This window comes from Corvus cornix, chromosome 1A (genome assembly GCF_000738735.6).
Source record: "Corvus cornix cornix isolate S_Up_H32 chromosome 1A, ASM73873v5, whole genome shotgun sequence".
Classification (NCBI taxonomy): Eukaryota; Metazoa; Chordata; class Aves; order Passeriformes; family Corvidae; genus Corvus; species Corvus cornix.
In genome coordinates this window covers 41933832-41956423 of record NC_047057.1, presented here as the reverse complement: position 1 = coordinate 41956423, position 22592 = coordinate 41933832, and the positions used below count along the sequence as shown (strand labels likewise).

At 36.2% G+C, this 22592-nt stretch overlaps 2 protein-coding genes across 12 annotated transcripts in view; one reads left to right on the top strand and one right to left on the bottom strand.

Annotated features, from left to right (window-relative positions):
* Positions 1–16311, top strand: part of CEP290 (centrosomal protein 290) — a 49479-nt gene extending 33168 nt beyond the window's left edge. For 2 of the 5 annotated variants that reach the window (XM_039571046.1, XM_039571044.1), the window contains 19 exons: positions 312–502; positions 1154–1367; positions 1553–1690; positions 1781–2002; positions 2410–2526; positions 3091–3236; positions 4089–4244; positions 4845–4968; positions 5530–6147; positions 7222–7356; positions 7630–7716; positions 9429–9593; positions 9917–10039; positions 10343–10503; positions 12170–12311; positions 13938–14011; positions 14167–14270; positions 15129–15235; positions 15526–16311. In XM_039571046.1, the coding sequence (XP_039426980.1) occupies positions 312–502; positions 1154–1367; positions 1553–1690; positions 1781–2002; positions 2410–2526; positions 3091–3236; positions 4089–4244; positions 4845–4968; positions 5530–6147; positions 7222–7356; positions 7630–7716; positions 9429–9593; positions 9917–10039; positions 10343–10503; positions 12170–12311; positions 13938–14011; positions 14167–14270; positions 15129–15235; positions 15526–15711 (3210 nt within the window). In that variant the 3' untranslated portion in view covers positions 15712–16311. The remainder of the gene's footprint in view (positions 1–311; positions 503–1153; positions 1368–1552; positions 1691–1780; positions 2003–2409; positions 2527–3090; positions 3237–4088; positions 4245–4844; positions 4969–5529; positions 6148–7221; positions 7357–7629; positions 7717–9428; positions 9594–9916; positions 10040–10342; positions 10504–12169; positions 12312–13937; positions 14012–14166; positions 14271–15128; positions 15236–15525) is intronic. The other 3 variants (XM_039571048.1, XM_039571047.1, XM_039571045.1) reach the window with 2 other exon arrangements.
* C1AH12orf29 (chromosome 1A C12orf29 homolog) lies at positions 16306–22093 on the bottom strand. 7 transcript variants are annotated; one of them, XM_019279865.2, is made up of 8 exons: positions 21918–22006; positions 20890–21007; positions 20629–20798; positions 20169–20264; positions 19628–19780; positions 19109–19303; positions 17806–17975; positions 16308–17250 (listed from the first exon to the last, which is right to left on the bottom strand). In XM_019279865.2, exons 3-8 carry the CDS (start codon positions 20690–20692, stop codon positions 17062–17064), a joined length of 867 nt encoding a protein of 288 aa, XP_019135410.2. In that variant the 5' UTR covers positions 20693–20798; positions 20890–21007; positions 21918–22006; the 3' UTR covers positions 16308–17061. The 7 variants fall into 7 exon arrangements, with proteins under 7 accessions (XP_010412099.2, XP_019135410.2, XP_010412095.2 ...); XM_010413797.3 differs by lacking the exon at positions 20629–20798 and having other exon boundaries at positions 16306–17250; positions 19664–19780; positions 21961–22093; XM_010413793.4 differs by lacking the exon at positions 20629–20798 and having other exon boundaries at positions 21922–22083.
* Between the last annotated feature and the right edge of the window lie 499 nt (positions 22094–22592).

The window sequence follows — 22592 nt, the reverse complement described above, 5'->3', positions numbered from 1 at the left end:
ACTGCTTTCTGGTCTTCTCATTCAGTGTATGGTTATATTAAGCTAACTCATTTTGATACCAAATTTCTCTCTGCACTTTATGATAAGGTGAAACCTGTATTCAGCTGTATTCTGTTGATCATTAGATGTACAAAGCTCTTTTCAAACCAGCCTGACTGGTTTCTCTGTCAACTAAGAAGCACATCTCAGTAAGTAAATGGTAGCTTTTAATGCTTGATTATATTTAGGATTGAGTTAAAAATGCATCAGTAGTGCTTATCTTTTGCTTAAAACTTAAAATGTTTATCACATGCGTTTCTTCTGTTTTACAGGAGTTAGGGAAAAAGACCGCTATATCCCTGTCCAACAGCAAATATTTTCACCACTTAGAGAAAACTGTAGCAGAGCAGGATAATTCTCTTGCTTCACTTGTTGGAAAATTAAAGAAAACATCATCTGATTTGGAGAAACAGAAGCAAATTACTCTAACAAAAATCAATGAGTTTGAGACTATCAGAGCCCAGTAAGTTTTTAGACTATTAACATAAGTCACAATTAGAGTGGTTCAAGTCAATTATGTATTGCTGCTACAGGACTGATCTATCAAATTGGACATGTTTTTGCTGAATTTAAGATGCAGCTGGAAAAAAAAATCTCAAAAGCATTGGTATAGTTGGCAATTCCAAGTTATTTTTAATCTGTAGCCCTTCACTGGGGCTAATACTGAAAAATGGTGGCTTGGAAAAATGCTTTTTAGTTGTTAGCTTTATGCCATTTAGTGAAAAAGAAAGTTGTTTTTAAGTTACTGTATTATTTGCTGGCTTGTGCTTTGTCATTTTTCTCCCCACGATACATTCATTTGGGTTTGTTGCTGAACGAGTTTAAACTCATGAAAGTTTAACCCATGTTTAAAAGGAAAAAATATGATACTTTCTTTGCCTGTGAGGACCAGGAATGAAAATGAATAATGCTCTAATCTCATTTTGCTGGCCTTCATGAGTTACTCTCTTACTAAACTGCCTTTTTTGAGCCAGTCTTTCTTTGCTGTTTCCAAATCTAAGTGTCATTTTCTTTAATAACAATAAAAAATAAACCATTGTGTCCTTTGTGATTTATTTGGAGTTTGCTAACTTAATTATTACACTGTACCCTATTAATGCTTATTTTATATTAGGCTTCAAGCAAAGCACACAGTTGATGTGGCACAAATAAAACAAGAAGCAAATGAATTGAGGAACACCTTATCTCAGAAGGAGAAGGAATTAGCAAATGTAAAAGCTGAACTAGAGGTCCAAAAAGAAGCAAATAATAGAGCACCCACAGCAGCACTGAAAAACCTGGTGGAACAGCTGAAGAGCCAGTTAGCCATAAAAGAGAACCAGCACAAAGTTAGTCAACAAATACTAATCTCTACGTCACTTAAATGTTTCTTAATGCTTAAGAATTCTTTATATAGCTGACTAGGAGGTAAAATATAATTGTGTAACGTGCCAAAGTAAAATACAATTATTGCTTTTGCCTGTTTTGTAGCAGCATCTTCACTTACAAAAAAAATTCAATTAATTGTTTTCAGGCTTTGAGTAAAGCACTTCTAGAACTCCGAGCAGAAATGACTGCTAATGCTGAACAGCAAATTATTTCTGCTGCATCACAAAAAGAGGCGTATATGAATGTCCAGGAGATTGTTGACAGACAAACAAAGGGGCTTACGGTGAGTACTAGATAATATCATTGTATTGCTTTGTTGTATTGTTGATGAACCTGATTTGGGGCCTTTGGTGGCTTTTTTCTTTTCTTCTAGACACAGATAGAGGAATTGAATAATCAGATTACAAAACTTACAGATAACCTTAAAATAAGTAAAAACAAGGAAACTTCTTTGTCTGATGAAAGGGATGAGTTAAACCAAGAGCTTCAGAAGAAAGAAAAAGCATTTGCTAAAATATCGAGGGAAAAAAATGAAATTGAAAAAGAAAATGAAGAACTGAAGAACCGGATTAGGAGGCTAAACAGTAGCATTCAGGTAGAAGTGACTTTTCAAACTATGTTTGATCTTCGTCAAGTTTCTGTATAGATGAGCTGGTTGGGGGGGTGAAAGATTTAAGTATCTTACACTTGATAAAAAAAATTATTTTTTCCTCATCATCTGGGTTACATGTAAGATACTAGCTTGCTTTCTTGCCTCAGCTAAAAAAAAAATAATTACATACTTCTTGAAATATGTTTGAAAGAGTCTGAGGAGTTGAATAACCACTTTCATAGCTTCTTGGAAAAATGGTATTTTGTCTTAATTTAAAGATAACTTTTAAAAGATCATTTAGGTTCTAAACTAAGTTTACCAATTTGGAATTAAAATCCTTATTTTTTGATTGGAGAAAAATATCTTAGTAGTCACTAAAGTTGAAGTTGTAAAAATTTGTAATGTTTCAGAGCAAAGCTGATGAACAAAATCTGATAGATGTGCTTCAGAAAAAACTTAAAAAGTTGGAAAGTGAACTTGAGAAACAGTCTGAAGAAACAGAAAAAAAAGGTCTAAGAGAAGACAAGGTATGTGATATTTATATCATGGCTTTGAAAGACCTCATCAGCCAAGGCCAAGGCTGTTGACCTCTCCCTATTTCTTCTAAAACCTACCAGCCAAACTTGGTTAGAAAAAAAGCAGTTTCATGGCTGCAACTTCTCATGTTTCTCATGCTGTTACTGCTCTTGTTACTTAGTACTGCTATCTTAATGTTTTCCTGCCTTTTTCTAATGGATCTGTTGTCCTACAAAATCTCAGAAAACTAAGATTCTCTAGGTAGCAGTGAAATTGATTACATAAGTGAAAGGACGCCTTGCACTAGAGCCTCTAATTTCATAAAATTTTTTTGTAAAATGAATATTAAAAGCTAAGGAAGAATTTGGTAGGAGCATTAAACTGCACTAGCTTTATACACCAGTCACAGCAGTGTATTCAGTTGAACCTGCTACTTAGATATGGCAAATAATACTTCTTGGTTTGAACTGATAAATGAAGAAATATATCATTCTTACTTTTGTAATATGTTTGCTTGTTTTGCTTTAAGAGAAGAAATCAAAAGGAAATACATAATCTGTTTATGTTCTTCACAGACCTCCAAGGAGGAAATAATTAGATGGGATGAAGGTAAAAAATGGCAAATCAAAATGGAAGGATTGCGGAACAAACTAAGGGAAAAGGAAAAAGAAGCAGATGCTTTATCCAAACAGTTGAATACACTGAAGGAATTTTATACAAAGTGAGTTGGTTTTAATTGATTCAGCTACAAGATGATGTCATAACAGAAATACAGATATGTTTGATATATAGTAATTACTGCAGTTTGTTATGTTTATAAGATTGATGGTGAGAATTCGACATCGCTGTTGAGACTAAAAGGATTAGTTGATTTTGAAGCAGCAGGCTACTCTGCTAACTCCTCTAGTATCCTTTCCCTTGTAGAAGCCAACAAGCTTTATTAGAAGAAAGTGTTTCGAAATTTAAGTCCTTTATTATGCTTCCTGGCTTAGCATTCTGTTATTCACACAAAGCAAATAACAGCTTTATGAAGACAGGCTGTTTCTCGCAGTGTTGTTATTTAATTAGGTTGCTAGGACTGGATACTTGTAATGTTACTGCAGTAATGACAGTTCTAGGATTATGAGTTGGAAGCCATTTCAACAAACAATCCTATGTCCATACTCTCTGCAGATACTACGTTTACTTCAGTTGATGTAATGGCAGGATTTTACTGATAAAAGACGTGGTGTTGATTGTAGCTGTTGTTAAATTGTGATTTGAAACTGCTTCAAAATGGCATTTATTCTTAGCAAGCCTTGCCTGAATTTCACATAGAACACAGGCAAGACCAACAAGTGGTTTATGATGTGCATGATAATGACTTACTGTCCATTGCTTTTTTTGGAGTTTGAGTTGGGATTTTGGTAAGGTTTTACTGTCTATACAGTAACCTTATTAAACAGAAAAGGGGGTGTGGTTCAGTGAGCAAATAAAATGCAAACATGGATTCTTTTAAGACAGAAGATATTTTCTCCTCAAGAAAGCAAGTTAACAAATAAGCTTTAAAATGTAAATTTACTGAATGTTGCAGGACTGAAAAAGAGAAAATTGCTCTGCAGAAGAAACTGAAAACTACTGGTGTCACTGTTGACCGTGTTATTGGAGTAAGAGCAACAGAAACTGAAAAAGAAGTGGAAGAACTAAGAAAACGGAATCTAGAATTAGAAAATGAAGTTGCACACATGAGGTGAGAGACTTTTTAAATGAATCTATAAAAATTGAAAAATCTAAATTAGTAAAAAATCTGTGGAATGAGATAGACTTTAATAGGTGAACTATAATTCAAGAAGGAAAAAAAGAAACAGGAATTTTAAAATTTCTGATAATTTCTGATATAAGCAAACTTAAAACTATTGGGGAGCAGTTGTGCATGTTCAGAGAATATGCAGCATTGGTTCATTATTCTAAAAAGCTAAAGAATATGAAAAACATACTCCTATTGTGGAAAATTTTAACTACAGTTTAGAGTTGGTGAAAGTTACTGGAACTGCTAAGTGCAGATAGGAAGTGCATTCTTAACCAGTGTATCTACTACCACAGTGGATAATGTACCTGAATAATAGACTGTACGCATCTGAAAAGAGCAGATTCCTTTTGCCAAAGTGAGTATCTTCCATTCATGGGGATTAGTTGAAATGCGGCCATCGTTGATTTAGAATAACTAGCTTAGAAACACTGGAAAATCACGTCTAGAAATCCAGAAGTTCATGATGCTTTTACCTTAAAGGGTGTTTTTCTGCATTAATAGCCATTTGTTTGTTTTGGCTTGATTCATTTTTTGATGTAGAACACTGCAAGCAATCCCACGAGACTCTGTTGTAGAAGATCTACATCTCAAAAATCAATATCTCCAGGAAAAGCTCCATGCATTACAGAGACAATGTTCAAGAGAGACGTTTTTGAGACCCTTGGTAAGTTAATAATGTAACCATATTACGTAGAGTACTACTTAAGAAAAGTATTTGTTTACTATTTGGTATTCTATGTCACTTAGCTGGTTTTATTCAAATGACAGTATTCTACAGCAGATGAAATACTCAGCTTTTAGTGGTTTTAAAAAAACCCAACAAAACAAACACAAAAAACCCCAAATCCCCAAAACTTAAAGTTGCTGTATCATACAGGTAGAAGTTGGAATATTCAGCATCCTAGCATATGTGGAGAAATAAGGAAAAAATATTTTAAAATATATGAGTCTGCAACTGAGAGACTACTTTTATATTATATATTGATTAAAAATTCAAGATGCACGGAGTTTGGGGAAATACCGAGCTGCATTTCAGTTACATTTGGTGTTTTTGTTGTGCTTTGATTTTTACAAGGTTGATTATATTGCAAATTTTGCATTATTAAGTTTTCTTAATCTTTCAAGAATAGACTTTACAGTATATTCTATTTTCCTTTATTTCCTATTTTCTTTTACTGTGTTCTGCTTTTCTTTCATGCTTCACTCTATCTTCAACTTGAATCAGAGTACATGTGACCAGACTGAACTGACCAAGTCTGTTCCTATCACTGTCAGTAAACAAAAGTATCTGAATTTCCTTCACAAGAAATCTATTTCAAATAGGGATGAAATCAAACATCAGACTAATAATAGTGTTACTGGTGGCAGTGAAGTAGATGAGGATGCAGACATGCAAACATCCATCATGCATAATGAAGGGCAGCAGGCTGCTGCTGATGCAAGCAGGGAAGTGTCTCCTGAACAGCACCATGAAGATAGTGAGAAATGCAAGGACACAGATATTTCTAGGGAAGGTAAAGAGAACTGCAGTGAAAAAGAAGAAAATATAACCCAGCCTGAAAATGGAAAAGTTAATGAGAAATGTGAAGAAAAAGAGAGGAAGCAAGAAATTTTCAAGCAATCAAATGTGGATGAAGAATGTGTAGAAGACTCTGATACTGACAGAATGAGCTGCAATCAGTCTGATTCAGGGGAACATCCTAATCAAGCTAATGGCTGTGAAGCAGACAAAATAAATATGTATAATGAAATGAATCCACACACTGCAGAGAGTAAACAGGAAAATGACCGAAGCTGTACAGAATGGGTTGAAACTACCCCAGAATTTTGTGAAATGCCCGAGGTTTGATACTGTAGTGGCCCTCTAGCATTTCTTCAGTATAAATAATGTAGAAATAGAATAGTTTGGTCTTGATAAAGCACTGCTTTCCTATCCATGGTCTGCAGGGATATTGAAGTACTTGCCAAGTGGTCCATAAAGCAAACCTTATACTTTCATGATAGGCATGCATGTCAGCTCACAAGTAAGCTACTGTCAATCCTAAAATTTTGATCCAGAGATTTACAAATAACCCCAAAGATACATGGAGCTAATTGATGTCCTTCATTCTTTAAGAGACTTATATGTTATTATTTACACTTAGGAAAAAAAAATGCTTTAATAGCATTTACTTGATGCTAATACTTTTTTTGCTAATCAAGCAAATACTTGATTCCTCTAATTAGTGATGAAGTAATGAATCATACAGTAATTCCCAAATTACATAAGTAAAAACCACTGATTATTATATTATTAAAAGGTTTTACTCTTTACTAGCCAGGCATAGTAATTTACCATATCACTGTGATTTGAATTGGCACTATAAAGTATGCAAAGCACTCTTTGTGTAGTATAAATTACTAGCCTCCATGCATAAAGACTTAAGACTGTGGGAACTAACAGATTAAATGAGAGTTACATACTGCTCTTCCTGACTTGCTTTCTGATCCATTTGACATATATGACATTTCTTATGTCACATGGTACTACTTAAAAAACTATCAGAGTATGTCCTTAAAATTAGATGTTGTTCCCAGGTACAGTGTCACAGCTTACTACATTCAGTAGCTTTTTTATCTTTTAGTCTTTGAGATTTATTTCTACAGAACAGTTTGAGAGTCAGTTTTGGTTTGATGAAATTTTTACTAGTTTATACTGATTTTTTAACTTCCCTTAAAGGTTAAGCAAGTTAAAGTAATGTAAGAGAAGGTGTTAAAATCAAAGCAGATTAGATCAAAACTGGTAATAATAAAGTTTTGTTTCATTTCTGTGAGAAATACTAGTTATCTGTTGCATTTAATCAGCTACAACTGATAGTTGTAATTTTGAATTAGTACATTACCACTTAATAGCAGTTTTTCCCCCTCTTTTCTCAAGACATCAGGAATAGGATCAAGTGATCAGTATCGAAGAGAACAAGAAGTTTTGAAGGAAAATTTAAGATTGTCATCTGAAAACATTGAGCTAAGATTCCAACTAGAGCAGGCCAATAAAGATTTGCCAAGACTAAAGGTAACATCTTTTTACTTTAGTCCCCTTTACCCTCACACAGGTCAGGGATTTGTTTAAAAATAGATATTTCTTCTGTACATACTGTAAATTTTCCACGATTTTACAGAAGATGAGAGGGTTGAATAGCTGGTAGAAATGATGGAAAATATCACTGAGATGGGAAATTGGTTTCTTTTAAATTTTTCAAAGTAAAACTACACTGTAATTTTGTTCACCAGTTGTTCACCTCAATTTGAGATCTAAGTTGCTTATTACTTTTTTTTTTACTTGTAGGACCAAGTAGATGACTTAAAAGAAATGTGTGAACTTCTCAAAAAAGAGAAAGCAGAAGCTGAACGAAAGCTGGGCAGCATTAGAGGGGTGAGTATTCTAACAGCACTTTCCATCATAATTAAATGAAAATTAAATACAAAAAAAAGCAAAGTATTATTGAAGCTAAATTATTTGGAATCAACCAAAAGCAAACATGAATTGTTCTTGCTTATTTTATTGACAAAATGCTATAATAAATTAATGACATTAAGTTAACAGGACCATTAGAAGGACTAGAGCTAAACCATTAAATATTTACACTATCATGGCCTTATTTTGTCATTTTGATTAGTTACCTTCAGAAGCATATTTGTACAATAAATCGTAGTTACAGCCATAATAATGAAAATTATATTCATGTATCTATGTAAATGATTTGACGCAGATGTAGAAAGGGTACTTTACTGTTAGTGAAAGTTTTTGTTGTACTATGCAAGGAGACACAGCTAAATTTTACCCTAGCTACTGTCAACTACCTTAATAGAACAGTATTTCGGAAGTTTAAGGGAAGAAAGTACTCAGCAGTGCCCAGTATGTCTCTTGCTGCTCACTTATCAAACTCTTTGTCTGACCTTCTAAAGAAAGCTGAGTTAGTAAAAGCTCCTAAGTGCCTTTGTAGCTCTTTGTAGATCGCTATACAAGGTAAATGAGTTCTGCTTCTGGGGACCTGGAAAAGATCAGATATTTTTCATTCTTTACTCATGCCTTGTGTGGACTGCTTGTGTATCTGTCTCTTATGCAGTGGTATTCTTGGACAAGGAAATTCAGTTTATAAAACTGTTTCATGCAAAAGTTCTGAGGAGACAGCAAATTCTGCATCTTTCTCCATTCACAGGCAGCAAGATGTGACAGGTTTTTCTTTAATTCTGCTGGGTACCAACACAAACCTCCTAATCCCTCCAGTTATTTTAGAGAAGAAAAAGAAGTAGTTTTTACTTCTGAAATTTGGTTGCTATATATATTTATGAAGAACTCCAGGGAATAAAATCCTCCCCATTTTCCACTTACTTTGCTCCTTACTTCCGTAGAAAGAAAAGGAGGTACCTAATGGCCCCATAAGTAGAATCAGCAGCATCTTAAAATTATGAGGAAATTGTTACAAAGATGATGAGAAAATAAATGGATTTGAAGACTTAAACAGATTTTCTAACTCATTAATTAATGTAGTGAAAGAAGAAAAATAGAGAAATTACAATGTTACCCTCACATACATTTATTTATTATTCTGCAAGAAGAATATATGCCTTTGGAACAGGAGATCTATTTAGGCTTTAAAATATAGTTCTTCTGTCAGTTTGATTCGGCAGAAGAAGGGATGCTAAAAAATGGCCCTCTTTTCTTCCCTCAAGTTCCCAGCCATTTTTCCCCCATGCCCCCAATTGCATGGTCTGTTGGATTGGGGAATTTTTCTACAAGAAAAGCTGAATAAATTAAGTAGTTCTTTGATTTATTTTCCTAATGTTTCAGTTTAGTTCATGAAGTACAGCAGATTTTGAGACTTAACTGCAGCTCTTTTGGGTAACATAGAAAATGAAGGAGTTGATTTGTTGACTTGAGGGGTTAATATATCATTAGATGTTTTGCAGAGGTAAGTATGCAGGAAATTCTAGGGTTCAAGTCATATCAAAACAAAGCATCTTTTTTTTTCATAAATATGAATTGAAATGGGAAAATAAGCAATAAAGTAAGATTTGGAGTATCTCAGAATGTCAAAATGAACTATTGTTTACTTATACTTTTTCCTTCCCCCCTCTCTGTAGGCTGGTAGAAGCGGAAAGACAATCCCAGAACTGGAAAAAACAATTGGCTTGATGAAAAAGGTTGTAGAGAGAGTCCAAAGAGAAAACGAAGAACTGAAAAAAGCTCCAGCTGTGGTTTCTAATGAGAAATTACTTGGTCTTGAGCAGGAAAATGAGAAGCTAAAGGTACAGATTTATCTCCAGTAACTATTTAGATAACAGTTTATATGCAAGTTAGTAACAAAATGGAGTAGCAAGCCTGTTGATAGTGATTGGCACAAAACTGTTTTGAAAATGGCAGATACGATACAGAACAGAAAGGCAAAACTTCATTTTAGCATAACATAATGCATGATTTAAGGTACTTTGTACCTTAAGGATATATTTAACTATGTGATGAAATGTTCACTGTGCTAAGTAGCCATAACTCTTCTGTGATTTAAAAATGGAAATCTGAAATCTTCTACAAAGCAATGTAAATATGTTTTAACAAACTATTTGATATTTAGTCTGAAATGGAAAAAATGAACCTTGATCTGGAGGGCCAGCTGAGTATGCGTTATGAATCTAAGACCAAAGGAATGGAAAAGCTCATTACTGAAAATGAGAGACTGCGTAAAGAACTGAAAAAGGTATGATCATTGTAATGCATCCCTTTATTTCATTAGGTACTGGTTATGGTAAGTATATGGTTTTTAGGTTTTTTAGTGGTTAATATAGCACTGATGTTGCTATGACAGATTTTTTTCACTATATGTGGAGAGGAGATATCCAAGGACTAGTCCAAGATCTAATTTGGAAGTTGTAGTGCTAGTAATCTTGGATGCAGTTTTCCTCTAAATCAGCGCTGACCCTATCGCACCATTGTTTGAGATTATGCTGTGCTTCATGTGAGGTTAAGTATTCCATAAAGCTTTGCTTTTATTGAACAATAGGAAGCTGACAGTGGAGAGAAGCTACGAATAGAGAAGAATAACTTGGAGATATTAAATGAGAAGTTAAACGTACAGCTGGAAGAAACCATTAAGAAGCTAAATATGGCAGAGAGCCAACTTGATGGAGCTGACAGCAGAAGCTGGAAGTCCATTGTAACAAGGTAGGAATTGAGAATGTAATAAAAAGACAGAAAAATGAAACAAATGCTTATGCTATTATGAGAAATAACCTGTGTCCTGCATAAGGATGGGAGAGAGCAGATTTTTGGTAAGAAATACTTAGTCCTGGACTCCTGGATGACTTCAGGGTGAAATAAGATAATGAGTTGCAAAAGTACTCTTTAATAGTGGTAAACAGAGATGGAAGGTATCTACAAAATCAGAACCTGTGACAGTAAACTTATTAGGGCAGAAAATCCACTGGACAGAAGAGAGACCTGTCTGATTTCATCTTAGGTCAGATCACTGTTGATGGCCAAGGTTTTACTCCATTCCCAGTCTTGCACTCCCACAGGATCCCCTGCTCTGACATGTTGCTCAGCCATTTTACTTCACTGAGACTTTAAAAAGCCATTTGGTTTTTTTTAACCTTCCCCCAAACTATCCAGTGAGGTAAAATGTCTCTATGCAAGGCAAGATAACAACCATAATTTGTCTAAGGAAGGAGGGCAAAAATGACTGCAGGACAGGACAAAAGTGGCTGATGGCCACAGGAGAAAGAGGATAGGAGCATACAGTGAAGACAGTTGTGTTATAGAATCCCCACTGTAACGCTTAACAGCTGGTGTATTGGCTCAGCAGTTTTCATATATTTATTCTTTCAGTTCTTCACTTCTTTTGAAAAACATTTATACTTGGTTCTATTTAGTCGACAGAGATATATATGTAGTTGTATATAGATACAAAATACAATGTTTAATTGTACTTGCCTATTTCAACTCATGTGAATAAAGCCTTCTATTTGCATTTACTTCAACATGAATTTTAAGTAAGTTAATAACATGAACACCTTACTAACCCAGAGGAGCTGCTTGGGGAACTTTACCATGCAATCCACTTCACCAGCACATCCACCAAAGCATGTACATGGTAACAGAAATTGTTTCATAGGGCAAAGGGGTGTCATCCCAGTGACCCTTCAGAAGACTCTTTGGCAGGTAGCAAGGTGTTGGACATTGTATTGCCATCTGAAAATCCAGATGGATTCAGATGGGAGAACTGGGCTACAGGATCTCCAGAGGTACCTTCCAGCATTTCAGATTCTACACAAACCTTTTGTAGCCTTATACAGCTCAAAGCAAAATGGAATCTTCGTCTGACTGCTGTTCCTCCAGGGTAAACAATTGATTGCAGAATAGTTTTGGCTTTGGAGTTTTCATCTTCTGCATCTGTATTAGCGCCCTTTTCTGAGTACAGTATTTTCCACAAATTATTAAATCAGTAGAAAAATACTTTGAAAGGTATAACACTGAATTAAGATACAACTAGTGTACACACTGCATCAGTAACATGCATCCTTTTAGCATCAGGTGCTTAGGTTTCATGTGCAATAGCATAAAAAGATTCCAGTCCCCCTTCAATAAAGTGTTGACACAAAAAAACCCCACAGAAGCATAATATCTAGAAAAGCCTTTATTGCAAGATTAAAGATGTATTTCTCATTATGCTTCTTTCAGCAAATTGTATTTATAAGGCCAGAGATTATTTCAAGGCTAATGCCCCAAACATACTTTAGGGTGTATTTTACCCCTAAAGGTAATTTAATCACTATTTCTGCAAAAGTATTAACTTCTGCTCTTATTTTTCTCTAAATAAAAATACTGCCAGAATGCAGGAAACTAAGCTGAAGAAAATGGAAACGGATATTGCTAAAAAAACCCAAAGCATTGCTAACCTTCAACGGCTGCTTCAGGAAGCAACAGAACGTGAACACAACGCTGATAAAAATTTACAAGATCTTAAAGAACAAGTGAGTTAAAGTTAGCCAGATAACTCTGAAAATAGAATGCTTAATTTAGGTCTTTGTAATGTCTGTAGTGGCAGAATACTTGTTTTTTCTCTAAGCCTTTCTTCTATAGGGTTTTTTTTTTCGGTCATAGTTGCTATATTTACATATTTTAGTGAATTAATGAGGTTTACCACATACTATCAAGATATATTCTTGACTTGCAGGCTGAGGAAAACTGTTATTTTTCTACTGTGTTCTTCTGTAGGGCTTTTTTACTACAGTTTCAGTGATCACATGAAAGCCTGTAGATAGATGCTTCAAAAGGTTCTGCAGAGTGAGGCTGCTGCAGAGACCTCCCTATTCCCTCCACTTTGGTTTTTTAGCAGTGGGGGCAGGGGAGTATTGAGTTTGCCGTCCTAAACAGGATCCTCATTTCTGTTTCCAGTCTTACATGGCCTCTTACATGCAGTCTCCAGTAGTCTTGCAAGTACTATTGTACACGTGGAAGAGTTGATATTTAATCACAAGTGCCTTTGAAAAGATGTATCACATTTTGGCTTTTAAGTGCAGAGGTGCAGTCCTAGAACTACGCCTCTGCATCAGCTCCCATCTTCTCATTTATTTATATGTGGATGGTTCTCTTCCCCAGACACCTTGTACTGGCCCTTCTCAGTGTAAGTTACCAAATACAAACTTTCAATTTGGGAAGTCATATATATATATATATATATATATATAATGTAAGCAAGTAGACATGTTCAATAAATAGAACTTGGAATTGGTTCCTGTAAAACAATTATTTTGTTAGTTTTTCCTTGTTTTTCCTCTATTAACATGAAGTATATAGCAGCAGCAAATTTAACACAGAGATAGAAGTCTTTCATTATGTGATACTACTCTGGGAGCAACACACTTTCCAGTTTCTTTCATGTCTCAAGTACTGATGAAGGGATGAGATCGAAGTTAACTGCATTGCAAAGACAAGAGCCTCACTGTGTAAAAAAAAATAACCCAAATCCTTACCATGATAGGTAGTAACAGAACAAAAACCTCTCATGTGAGTTCATGAACTGTCACTGCATTCCTTAACTGTATATAATCACATATTTAAACCACTCTTGTGCTTCTGAATTTTACTCCCTCCCCCTCTCATCAGGACCTCTTCTAACTTAACTGCAGGTTCAGTGTACCCTCATTTGGGTTGTCACTGCAAAATCATAGGGTTTTCATACTATCTTTCTAAATTAACTGGGACACCCTGATATGCAAATAAGCACATCAGTAATATTTTTAAAGCATTTAAATGATTTAGGTATATCAATTCCTTTAGCGTATGTATACATGACATTGACGTAGCTATGCATCCAACTTTCTTTGTAAATCTAACTTCTAAATATTTCATGAAAGGTGAAGAAAAAAGTATGTAGCAATAATCTTTACTAACTTCAGAAAGGCTGTCAAGAACTAGCTTTGTGTTTGGAAACTGTACATGAAGGCTTTTTTTTTCCTGATAGCCTAATGTTTGGTTACATCCTTAGTATTATTTTCATTCTTTTTTAAATCTTGTATCCAAGAGAACTCTTACCTGAACTGCATTGCCATGGATACTGTTTTTAAGAATAAAACTTTCTTAATTTTTCTTTTAAGATTGAGCATCTCAAACATCTTCCTGAAGGTGCAGGGACAGAGCAAAACCTCATCAAGGAGCTTCAGCTTTTAAGGTAATGGACTTCTAAATAACTAACTAAATACCTCAGCCAATATACATGAAATAAGAAGATCAAGAAATGGCCACTGCAATTTTCAGTTAAATATTTTATGTTTTAAAATGTTTAATAATTTTTAAAAAATATTCTAAAATTGTTCTATATTCTAGATTAACTAATGATCGATTAGAGAAAGAAAAAGCAGAACTAGTGCACCAGATGGGGGATTATAAGCATGAAAGACACACCTCTACCAGTGGAGGTCCGGCAGCTGGTAATAATTTTCAATACCTAAAATAAAGATCTTCTTGTACTTAGGGTCTAAAACTACTTTTACTTAATATGTGTGTGCAAAGTGATAATAAATCTACAGAATTATGTGAAGTAGATTAATGCCAAAGTAGTGTAAACTGGAGCAGATTAAGGTCTCAGATTTTTGAGTACATATATAACCTTTTTGTAGAGAATTTTTAGTAAAAATCTCCCTAATCAATTATTTTGAGCAAGAGGCTGTAAACTTTGTATGATTTTTCCCTCATGAGGTATGTGGGAAAAATCTGCCCCAACTTGATTCATTAACCTCAAAAGACTGTAAGATGTCAGTCATTAATTGAAATCCTCTTTCCTACGCATTTTGCTTTGGATTCCAAGCTGCTAGAGAATGAGTGTCTATTTCCACTTACCAGCTCTGTGAATGATTTAAGATGTAGCAGGCATCAGTTCCATGGGAAAAGCAGAGTACTATGGAGCAGCACATTGCCATATGACTGGAAAAAACCCCCAAAACTAACCCTATTGAAATTATGAACATATGCAACAACACCCTTATGATAGTTCCAAACTTCCTGCATTTAATTCAGAGGAAGTGTTCATGTTGTATTTGTCAAAGCTGTGCTAACAGACTGGCCACAGGGCTACAATTCTGCATTCAACCACAGGAACTAGTCACCATTGCTTAATTTGTACAAGAACTACGGAGAAGCCCAGGTGACTTAAATTTTTGGTGATCCCAACTGGATTTATACACTTCAACTGCTGCAGCTTTCAGGAGATGCAGAATTACTGAAACAAGATTATTTGTGCCATGGGTTTTCAGTACTTAAAATTTCATAAAAGATCTTTGTTTTTGCAGGACATAATGAAATTGTAGAGAAGGCTAAAATTGACAAGCTAATGTCAGAAATGGCTCACCTCCAGTCGCAGCTGGAAGCTTCAGAGCTCGAAAAACAGCAATTAAAGGTGAGCTGTGAGGATCATCCTAGGCAACATAATAAGCAAAATTATGGTTAGTTAGGAGGAGCCATTTAATAGCTAAATTAATATTAAATGACAAAGTCAACCTCTAAATATTGTTTACAAAGCCTATTTGGTTTCTTGGGAAGGTGCTATTTATGGGTAGCGTTTTTTGCCTCTAGACAACATCCTTATTCTCTTATCATATAACCTCTCAAGAAAAAGGCAAAAAAAGCTGTTGCGTGGTATTAACAAAGTCCTGGATAAAAGTGGTACTCCTTTATTCTTTTCAATAGGAAGAGACAAAAGAGCTGAGAAGAGAACTAGAAACCTATAACCCTTCTTTTTTTGAAGAACTTGAGGATCTAAAATATAACTACAATGAAGAAGTAAAAAAAAATATCATCTTAGAAGAGAGATTAAAGCAGCTTTATGAAGAGTCTGGCATTCAGGATAGTCCAGGCAACATTTCTGTTGATTAGGCTTGTGTTCAGTATCCTCCTAATTGATACAAAAAATAAAATTGTCTGTGTTTATCTTAGAATTATACAAGTCTCTCAAAGTTATGTTAGTTTGCACACACCTAAGATTGCAGAATTGGATTATTCAACAGTTCATGGTCAGTATTTATATACAATAGTCAAAATAAAAGCAAGTTTTACCTCTCCCAGCTCCTGTGCAATAATATATTTTAATTCAGAACAGTTAATTTGGGTAGTAAGGTGTCAGGTGAAGTTGAAACCTTGGGCTTATCCTAAAAGTTAATAAATTTTTTTAAACTGTCAGCATACTAAGTATGCTAAGTCCCAGATCAGTAGGAGTATGTAATTTGCTCTTGTCTTGTGTGGCCATAATGTTTAACTCTGAACTCAGCGTCAGTGTGCTGGATGTCTGTTCTTACATGCCTGGTTATTTTTACCTCTATGTTACAAAATCCAAGAACAAAGAACTGGAAATGAAGTTACAGTGTTTCAGCCAAACCACTGGTATTTTTGTACATAATTAATTTTTCATTTTGTTTATTTTATAGAGTTAGATGTGTACTTTTATAGCAGAGATGAAATAAAGCCAACTCAAATGATCATTCAGTCTCACTTTATTATTTGTATACCTTATCTTAGTATGCCCTTGACAAAGTTTCCTAATTGAGATGCAGTTGTAAATGGGAATTAAGCCAAGTCATGTCTCTCTCTCCACTTACTAGGTTCTCCAAAATAAAACTCATTTATTTTCTATTATTTACTCTTTTTTCCCAAAATAGTGCAATCCCTGTAGGATATAGGTTAATTGGGTTTTTAAGTAATAGCATAATGCTGCAGATGAACAGTTAAATGATACCAGGAAGTTTTCCCCATAAGAAACTGTTACAACTGTAAAAAAAATTGTCAAATTTTAGGACTAATTCTGGTCCCACGTGAAATATGTCCTTTTACTGTTAAGAAACTCGATGCTAAATCTCAAACCTACATATAATAGTGTACATAAATTAATTACATCTGTAGAAGCGCAACCTATGTAACTTTTCCAGTTGATTGCATTCATTAGTAAAGCTTTTAAGACCAGCCAGTAGACAACACACTTCCTACACTAAATGCTAGCAGTTTCCAGGAGTGGGTTCAAAAGTTAAGGATTTTTCAGAAAATAAACATGCTGGAAGCTAGATCTCTGCTCTGGCTGGCAGATTTCTGTTATTTAAAATCAGTCATTTAGAATAAAATTAAAATGATACAGTACCTGGGCTGTTGCCTAAGCTAGAAGAGTATTCATGAAGAATTCTGTGGTACAGAAAAGTAAGAGGAATGCAGCACATACATTAACTTAAAACAATCGTTTCAAGCATCAAACTTGATATCTTTGAGTCTGTCAAATCTTTGTCCATCCAACTTTGAAAAATGGTGAAACAAACTCTTTGGTTCAAAGTCACAGTCATATTTCATTCTATTAAAAGAAATTACAACAGGCTGAGAATTCAGGTATGTCTCTGCAAGTGGCCAAGGTAAACCAAGATGATGGCGATGGAGCTAAAAGAAAAGGAAAGATAAGATCAGTTCAGCCATTTTGATAAAGTAGCACAACAATTCCCAACTTGGGAGGTGTGTGGGTGCTTGTGGATTCTAGGATTCTCTGCATCAGGGCACTTAAAAACCATTAATCAGTTATCTCTGTAACATGAACAACAACAAAACACAAAAGGCAAACCAGAACCAAGCTGTCCTCCACAGTTTCAGAAATAATACAAACTGCTAAAAAATCACATTCTTATTAATAATGCTTGTTCTATTAGTCAACATTACAAGAACTTACTTTTTAAATACAAGAATTAAGTTTTAAAACTAATGATCCCTATACAGAGAGGCAAGAAAATATGTTCCCAATTATGTTATTAGAATGTTGGGAATTAAAAAATTCAACATGTTGTCATTGTAGTGATTCAGTGGCTTTACTAATTCTACTGTCATCTCATTTGTTGGAGAACATTTACTATTAAAGAATTTGAAAAAAAAGACAAAAAATTAATACAGTACTTCACATTTTATGTATTATAGTGCTTTTGACCTGTCCATCCATATACGTACCTTGACTAAACACCCATCATGGCAGTGCCACACAATTCCTTCAACTTTACCCTCAGTGCAGCTTTCAAACCAAGACAGTATGTCATTTTGCTTCAAAGCAGGTGGATTCTTTATTTCAAATGCTCCATGTGGTACTAGAAGATGTACAGGGTGCTTCTTGCTTCCTAATCCTGTGTTTAAGGAAACAAATACGTTCCTCCTAGTTAATGTGTTTCCTCACGTTTTTTACTGCAGGTATCTTAAAAGCATTCTGTAAAGGTAAACTTCTATTAGATACGACAAGATTGTCTCGTCTTTTACAGAACAGTTAGTTATATTTTTACGTACCAAAGGCAGCTGTCTCTCCTTACATTTTAGTTTATATTTATTAAAATCTCCTCCTCCTTTGTATAAAATAAACATGACACAGAGATTTATACAGTTGTCTGCTTTTTTCTTGTGGTCACCTCCTCAGTCACCATAAAGGTACCAGCTAAATCCTTCATGCTTCAGATCATGATTAATAGCATAAACACCTTAGTTCCTGAAAATCTGGCATATCTTCTCATGAATACTTAAAAATGAGCTGTTAACAAATGCATTGCCTTTTCATGTTAACATAAACCTTAATTTAAGAATACAGCTATTAGAACTTTTTGTTGCAATTCTTGTACATATTGAGAAAATGCTTAAGACTGGGTAGGACTATTTTTCCTATCCATCCTTGCAAGTTATCCTAACAGCAAAGCACAGAAGTTTGAAGTCACTTGTGCTCATACCCAATTACTTTTTTTGTTATAAGGCTTTTAAAGGAAGAAGCCACAACCAAAATTTAGCCTAAATTACATTTCCTTAAAAAAAAATCCTATTTAATAATTTAAAAATTGCAACTTGTGACTAACTTTAGGGGCTCCAAAAAAATGGCTGAATAAAATTTTCTACTTCAACTCATCAAAACAGCAAGTGAAAAAAAATGAAGGCACCAAGAAACAATCTTAAAAAATTTTATTAGTATTTTAATAGTAATATTTAAAACAGCTTTTCCAGTCAAAATATTTTTTGAAAGACTAAAGCAACGCATTTTTATAGTAACTGAGGTTTAATAAGACACAACTACTCCCATGACAACTCAGCTTTCTAAGGTGAGTATTTTTGGGTGAGAGTTCCTTCAGCCAGCCCTCTTCTCTCCTTTCTAAAAAGGTAGCTACTGGAAAACTTTTAAAAAAATACTTACACGAAAAAAATGCATTTATTTAGCTCAAAAATACCACAAAATTAAGAAAGTATTTAACTAAAAAAACAAAACCAGACCATATAAACTTACCATATGGATTTGCATTGATATTAGTCCCAATAAGCTCCAATGTTTGTTCTAAGATTTCTGATAATGGCACGGGACTGATTTCCAGAAGCCCCGGGTCAGCATGGTGTTTCAATACCAGTGCTATTCCAGCCTCATAATTTACAACAGATGAGTGCCAGCAGTACTGCTTACTGTGTTTCTCCACAGGCACCCAACCTATGAGAAAACACTGCATTTTACCAAAGTAAATAACTGAAGTTATTAAATGCATGCATTAGAAAAACCTACAGTTAAGTACAAACAGAAAGAGTAAAAAGAAAAACTGTTGTATCTCATAAGAATTCAAACGTGACAATTATGCCTTCAGCTGAAGGCCTGTAAGTTTGTACAGAAAACTGCAATTATTTCCATGTGTCAGAAGAACAAAGCCTTTCTTGACAGTGAATGAATGACATTCCAATTTTTTTTTTTTCTGAATACGTTAATTACTATTTTTAACTCTGGATCTAATTCTGATTCACTTCAGAAATTCACACACACCTTTCCCCAGTTTTACCTGTGCTGCATCATAGGTACCTGGCATATGTCCATTTTCATCAGGCAAAGGATTGCCATTAGAGAACTCTATGTCCTTTGCTGGAATCCAGGTATCTGGAACAGGCTTGAAATCCTCTTCAATATTCCAAACAAATTCTAGACATATAAATGCAACACTGAGTTTTTGGCAAACTGTTAACCAACTTTGCTTTAGTCGTCTTTCAATGCAATCATCAAAATACCATTGATCTAAACCTTGTTTTACAGACAGTAGTCCCAGTTACTTTGTACAAACACCAGCATTTGTCACGCTTGAGTGGTCTACAATTAAGATAGTTTAAAGATGCATTTAGGCTTTAAGAAGTTTAAAGGTTCAAAATTTAAGATTAAAAAAATAGCTACCTAGTCCAGTTTAAAGCTCTTCAATGTAAAGAGTGATGTTAAAAAACCTGGAGCAGGATCAGATATTTCCCATGTTAGCTTGGTCATTTTTCCAACTGGATAACTTGCATTGTCAAAAAGAAGGAAAGAAATCTTCACCAACCTTTGCAATCTTCCAATGAATACAAGAATCGTTTAAACCTTTTTTCACCTTGTTTGGTGGGTTTTCGATCCAACCTGGCCCATAGGTAGGGCTGCCCTAGGAGTTTCCAGAGATAAAAGCATCATTTTACTGAGGTAACCATACCCAGCACAGTACTAAAATCAACTACATAACAGGCAAGATAGGAATTCTCATTTGCCACTAGAGAAATTTTATAAGCAAAGCCACCCACAATTTAAATTCAAATTACACTATATGAATTTCCGAATCTATTTTAGATTCTATAGACAGTCTTGCCTAGTGTAATACATTCCTTACAATTTCAGGTGAAGGCATGAACCCCAGTGAGTCAATGAACCACAGTCTTCTCATTTCCTCCCAACCTCTGTACTTCTATTGATCTTCCCCAAGGAAATTAGACACTCTATTATACATGACCCAATTTGCAAGGAAGACTTACTAATAGGAAGTTTAAAAACTGGAATAGTTCCTAGATGTTCATATTCACTTAAATCACACTTCATGTATTTCAGAGAGTAAATTCTAGAAGAACTTTAGAAACACCTTCTAAGTTTATGGTAACTATTACTTTGTGGTCAGGATGTTTAATGACACTTGAATTCACAGCAGCTGTAAATAAATCATACAATAAAAGTGAAAACTAAGTAAAACAAGACTTCTAGTCAGCGTGAGAAATCTGCAAATGGATCTTCCTTATTACCTTTATACGTAGTTACATAACAGCAGGTTCCATCCACCTTTTCAGTAGGAACTGCATTGTGTACATCTGCCTCTAATGCCTTTCCAGTTATAGTGTCAGTTGCCAAAACTTTAAATGGCTGAAAGGAAGACAAGTGGCTATGTTATTGCCTTGCTCTCATGTAGATTCTTGCTCCTTACAGCTGGCCTCTATAAATCCAACTTGTTAACTATTACACTTATTATAGAGCTGATTTCTAATACTATTGCAATTCACCCTTGTTTCTTCAAAACTTCCACATTTTCCGGATCCAATACCCTGTTAGGTTTTTCTGTGCAAAGAATCACCAGTGTAGGGATGTACTCTTACATGACCATTATTGAGATGGTTTAACTCTGAATTGAACAATTATGTTACTGTTCTTTTGGCAACCATTTCAACTCTTTCATCCAGAAGCCAATCACCAATGGGGGAAGATCACCCAGAGCTGAATTCAAGCTCACTACGCAGCTGCTACTAAAATCAGGGAACACAAGCTGGAGGTCTGCAGCCAGACAGGTGACTGCCGCCCCAGTCTGTCCACATCTCACAGCCTCAAATGAATTCTTCTGTCATAAGCCTAATATTCCAAAAAGAAAACAACCACAAAGAAAAAAAAAAAAAACAAACCCAAACCCAAAAGGGATACAAGCTTATTTTTCTTCGTACGAGGCTCACAGGTGGGAATGGCAGCATGGTTTTACGCAGGCTCCCCGTGTGGTCATGCTGGAGTGGGCTTCACTTAGAAAAAGCAAACACAGCATCAGGGTGAACACCTGTATGCACTTGCCAGGAAATGCGTGGGGCTGAGCTGACACAGCACTCAGACGGCCCTTCTTCCCTGAATTTCAGGGGGAGAATCCTATGCAAACCTCTCCCGTGAGTTTCCCTTAAATCTGCAGCCAAACTTCTCGCCACTCGGCTGTGGCCGGGGGCTCTAACACGATCCGCGCTGTTGTAACCCGCGGCCCAGCGATCTCCCCTGGGCTCGGGCACGGGCCCAGCCCCACCTGCCTGCCCCCAATCCGCCAGTCCCGGTGCCGCCCCGGCCACCTGTCGCTCCCGCTTGGCCGAGGGCTCGTCCTTCACCTCGGTGACGAACAGACACGGCACCTTGCGCTGCACCGCGCCCCGCCGCCTCATGGCTCCGGCCGCCCGCGCCCGCCGCCGCGCCTGCGCCTGCGCCTGCGCCCGCCCGCGCTGCGCCATGGGAAATGGAGTCCGCCGCCGCCGGGGGCGCTGCTGCTGCTGCTGCTGCGCGGGGCGGGGCCGCCATCAGGCCCAGCGGCGCGGTGGCTCCTCTCGGCCCGGCCCGAGCGGGGCCCGGCGGCAGCTGCGCTTTCCCCAGCGCCGGCGCATCGAGAGTAGACTCCTATAGACTCCTGGGTCTATGGGTCCTGCCGGGAACCTCCTCCAGCGCCGGCTTCTCATGGGGTCACAGGCTACTTTGGGTGCATCCACCTGCTCTGGCGTGGGGCCCTCCGCACGCTGCAGGTGCATCTCTGCCCGTCGGATCTTCGTGGGCTGCAGGGGCACAGCTGCCTCACCATGGCCTTCACCATGGGGTGCAGGAGACAGTCTCTGTCCCGGCGTCTGGAACACCTTCTCCTCCTCCTTCTTCCCTGACCTTGGTGTCCGAGGGTTCTTTCTCTCACACATATTCTCACTTCTCCCTCTGACTGTTG

What these genes read in the sequence shown, in the direction of transcription:
- C1AH12orf29 (XM_010413793.4), bottom strand. Translation starts at nt 22,050, where the DNA reads ATGAGGCGGCGGGGCGCGGTGCAGCGCAAGGTGCCGTGTCTGTTCGTC. An exon ending in TTATGTAACTACGTATAAAG is followed by an intron (nt 20,265 to 20,889) that starts GTAATAAGGAAG and finishes GGAAACTCCTAG; the next exon opens with GGCAGCCCTACCTATGGGCC. An exon ending in TTCATTGGAAGATTGCAAAG is followed by an intron (nt 19,781 to 20,168) that starts GTTGGTGAAGAT and finishes TTATATGTCTAG; the next exon opens with AATTTGTTTGGAATATTGAA.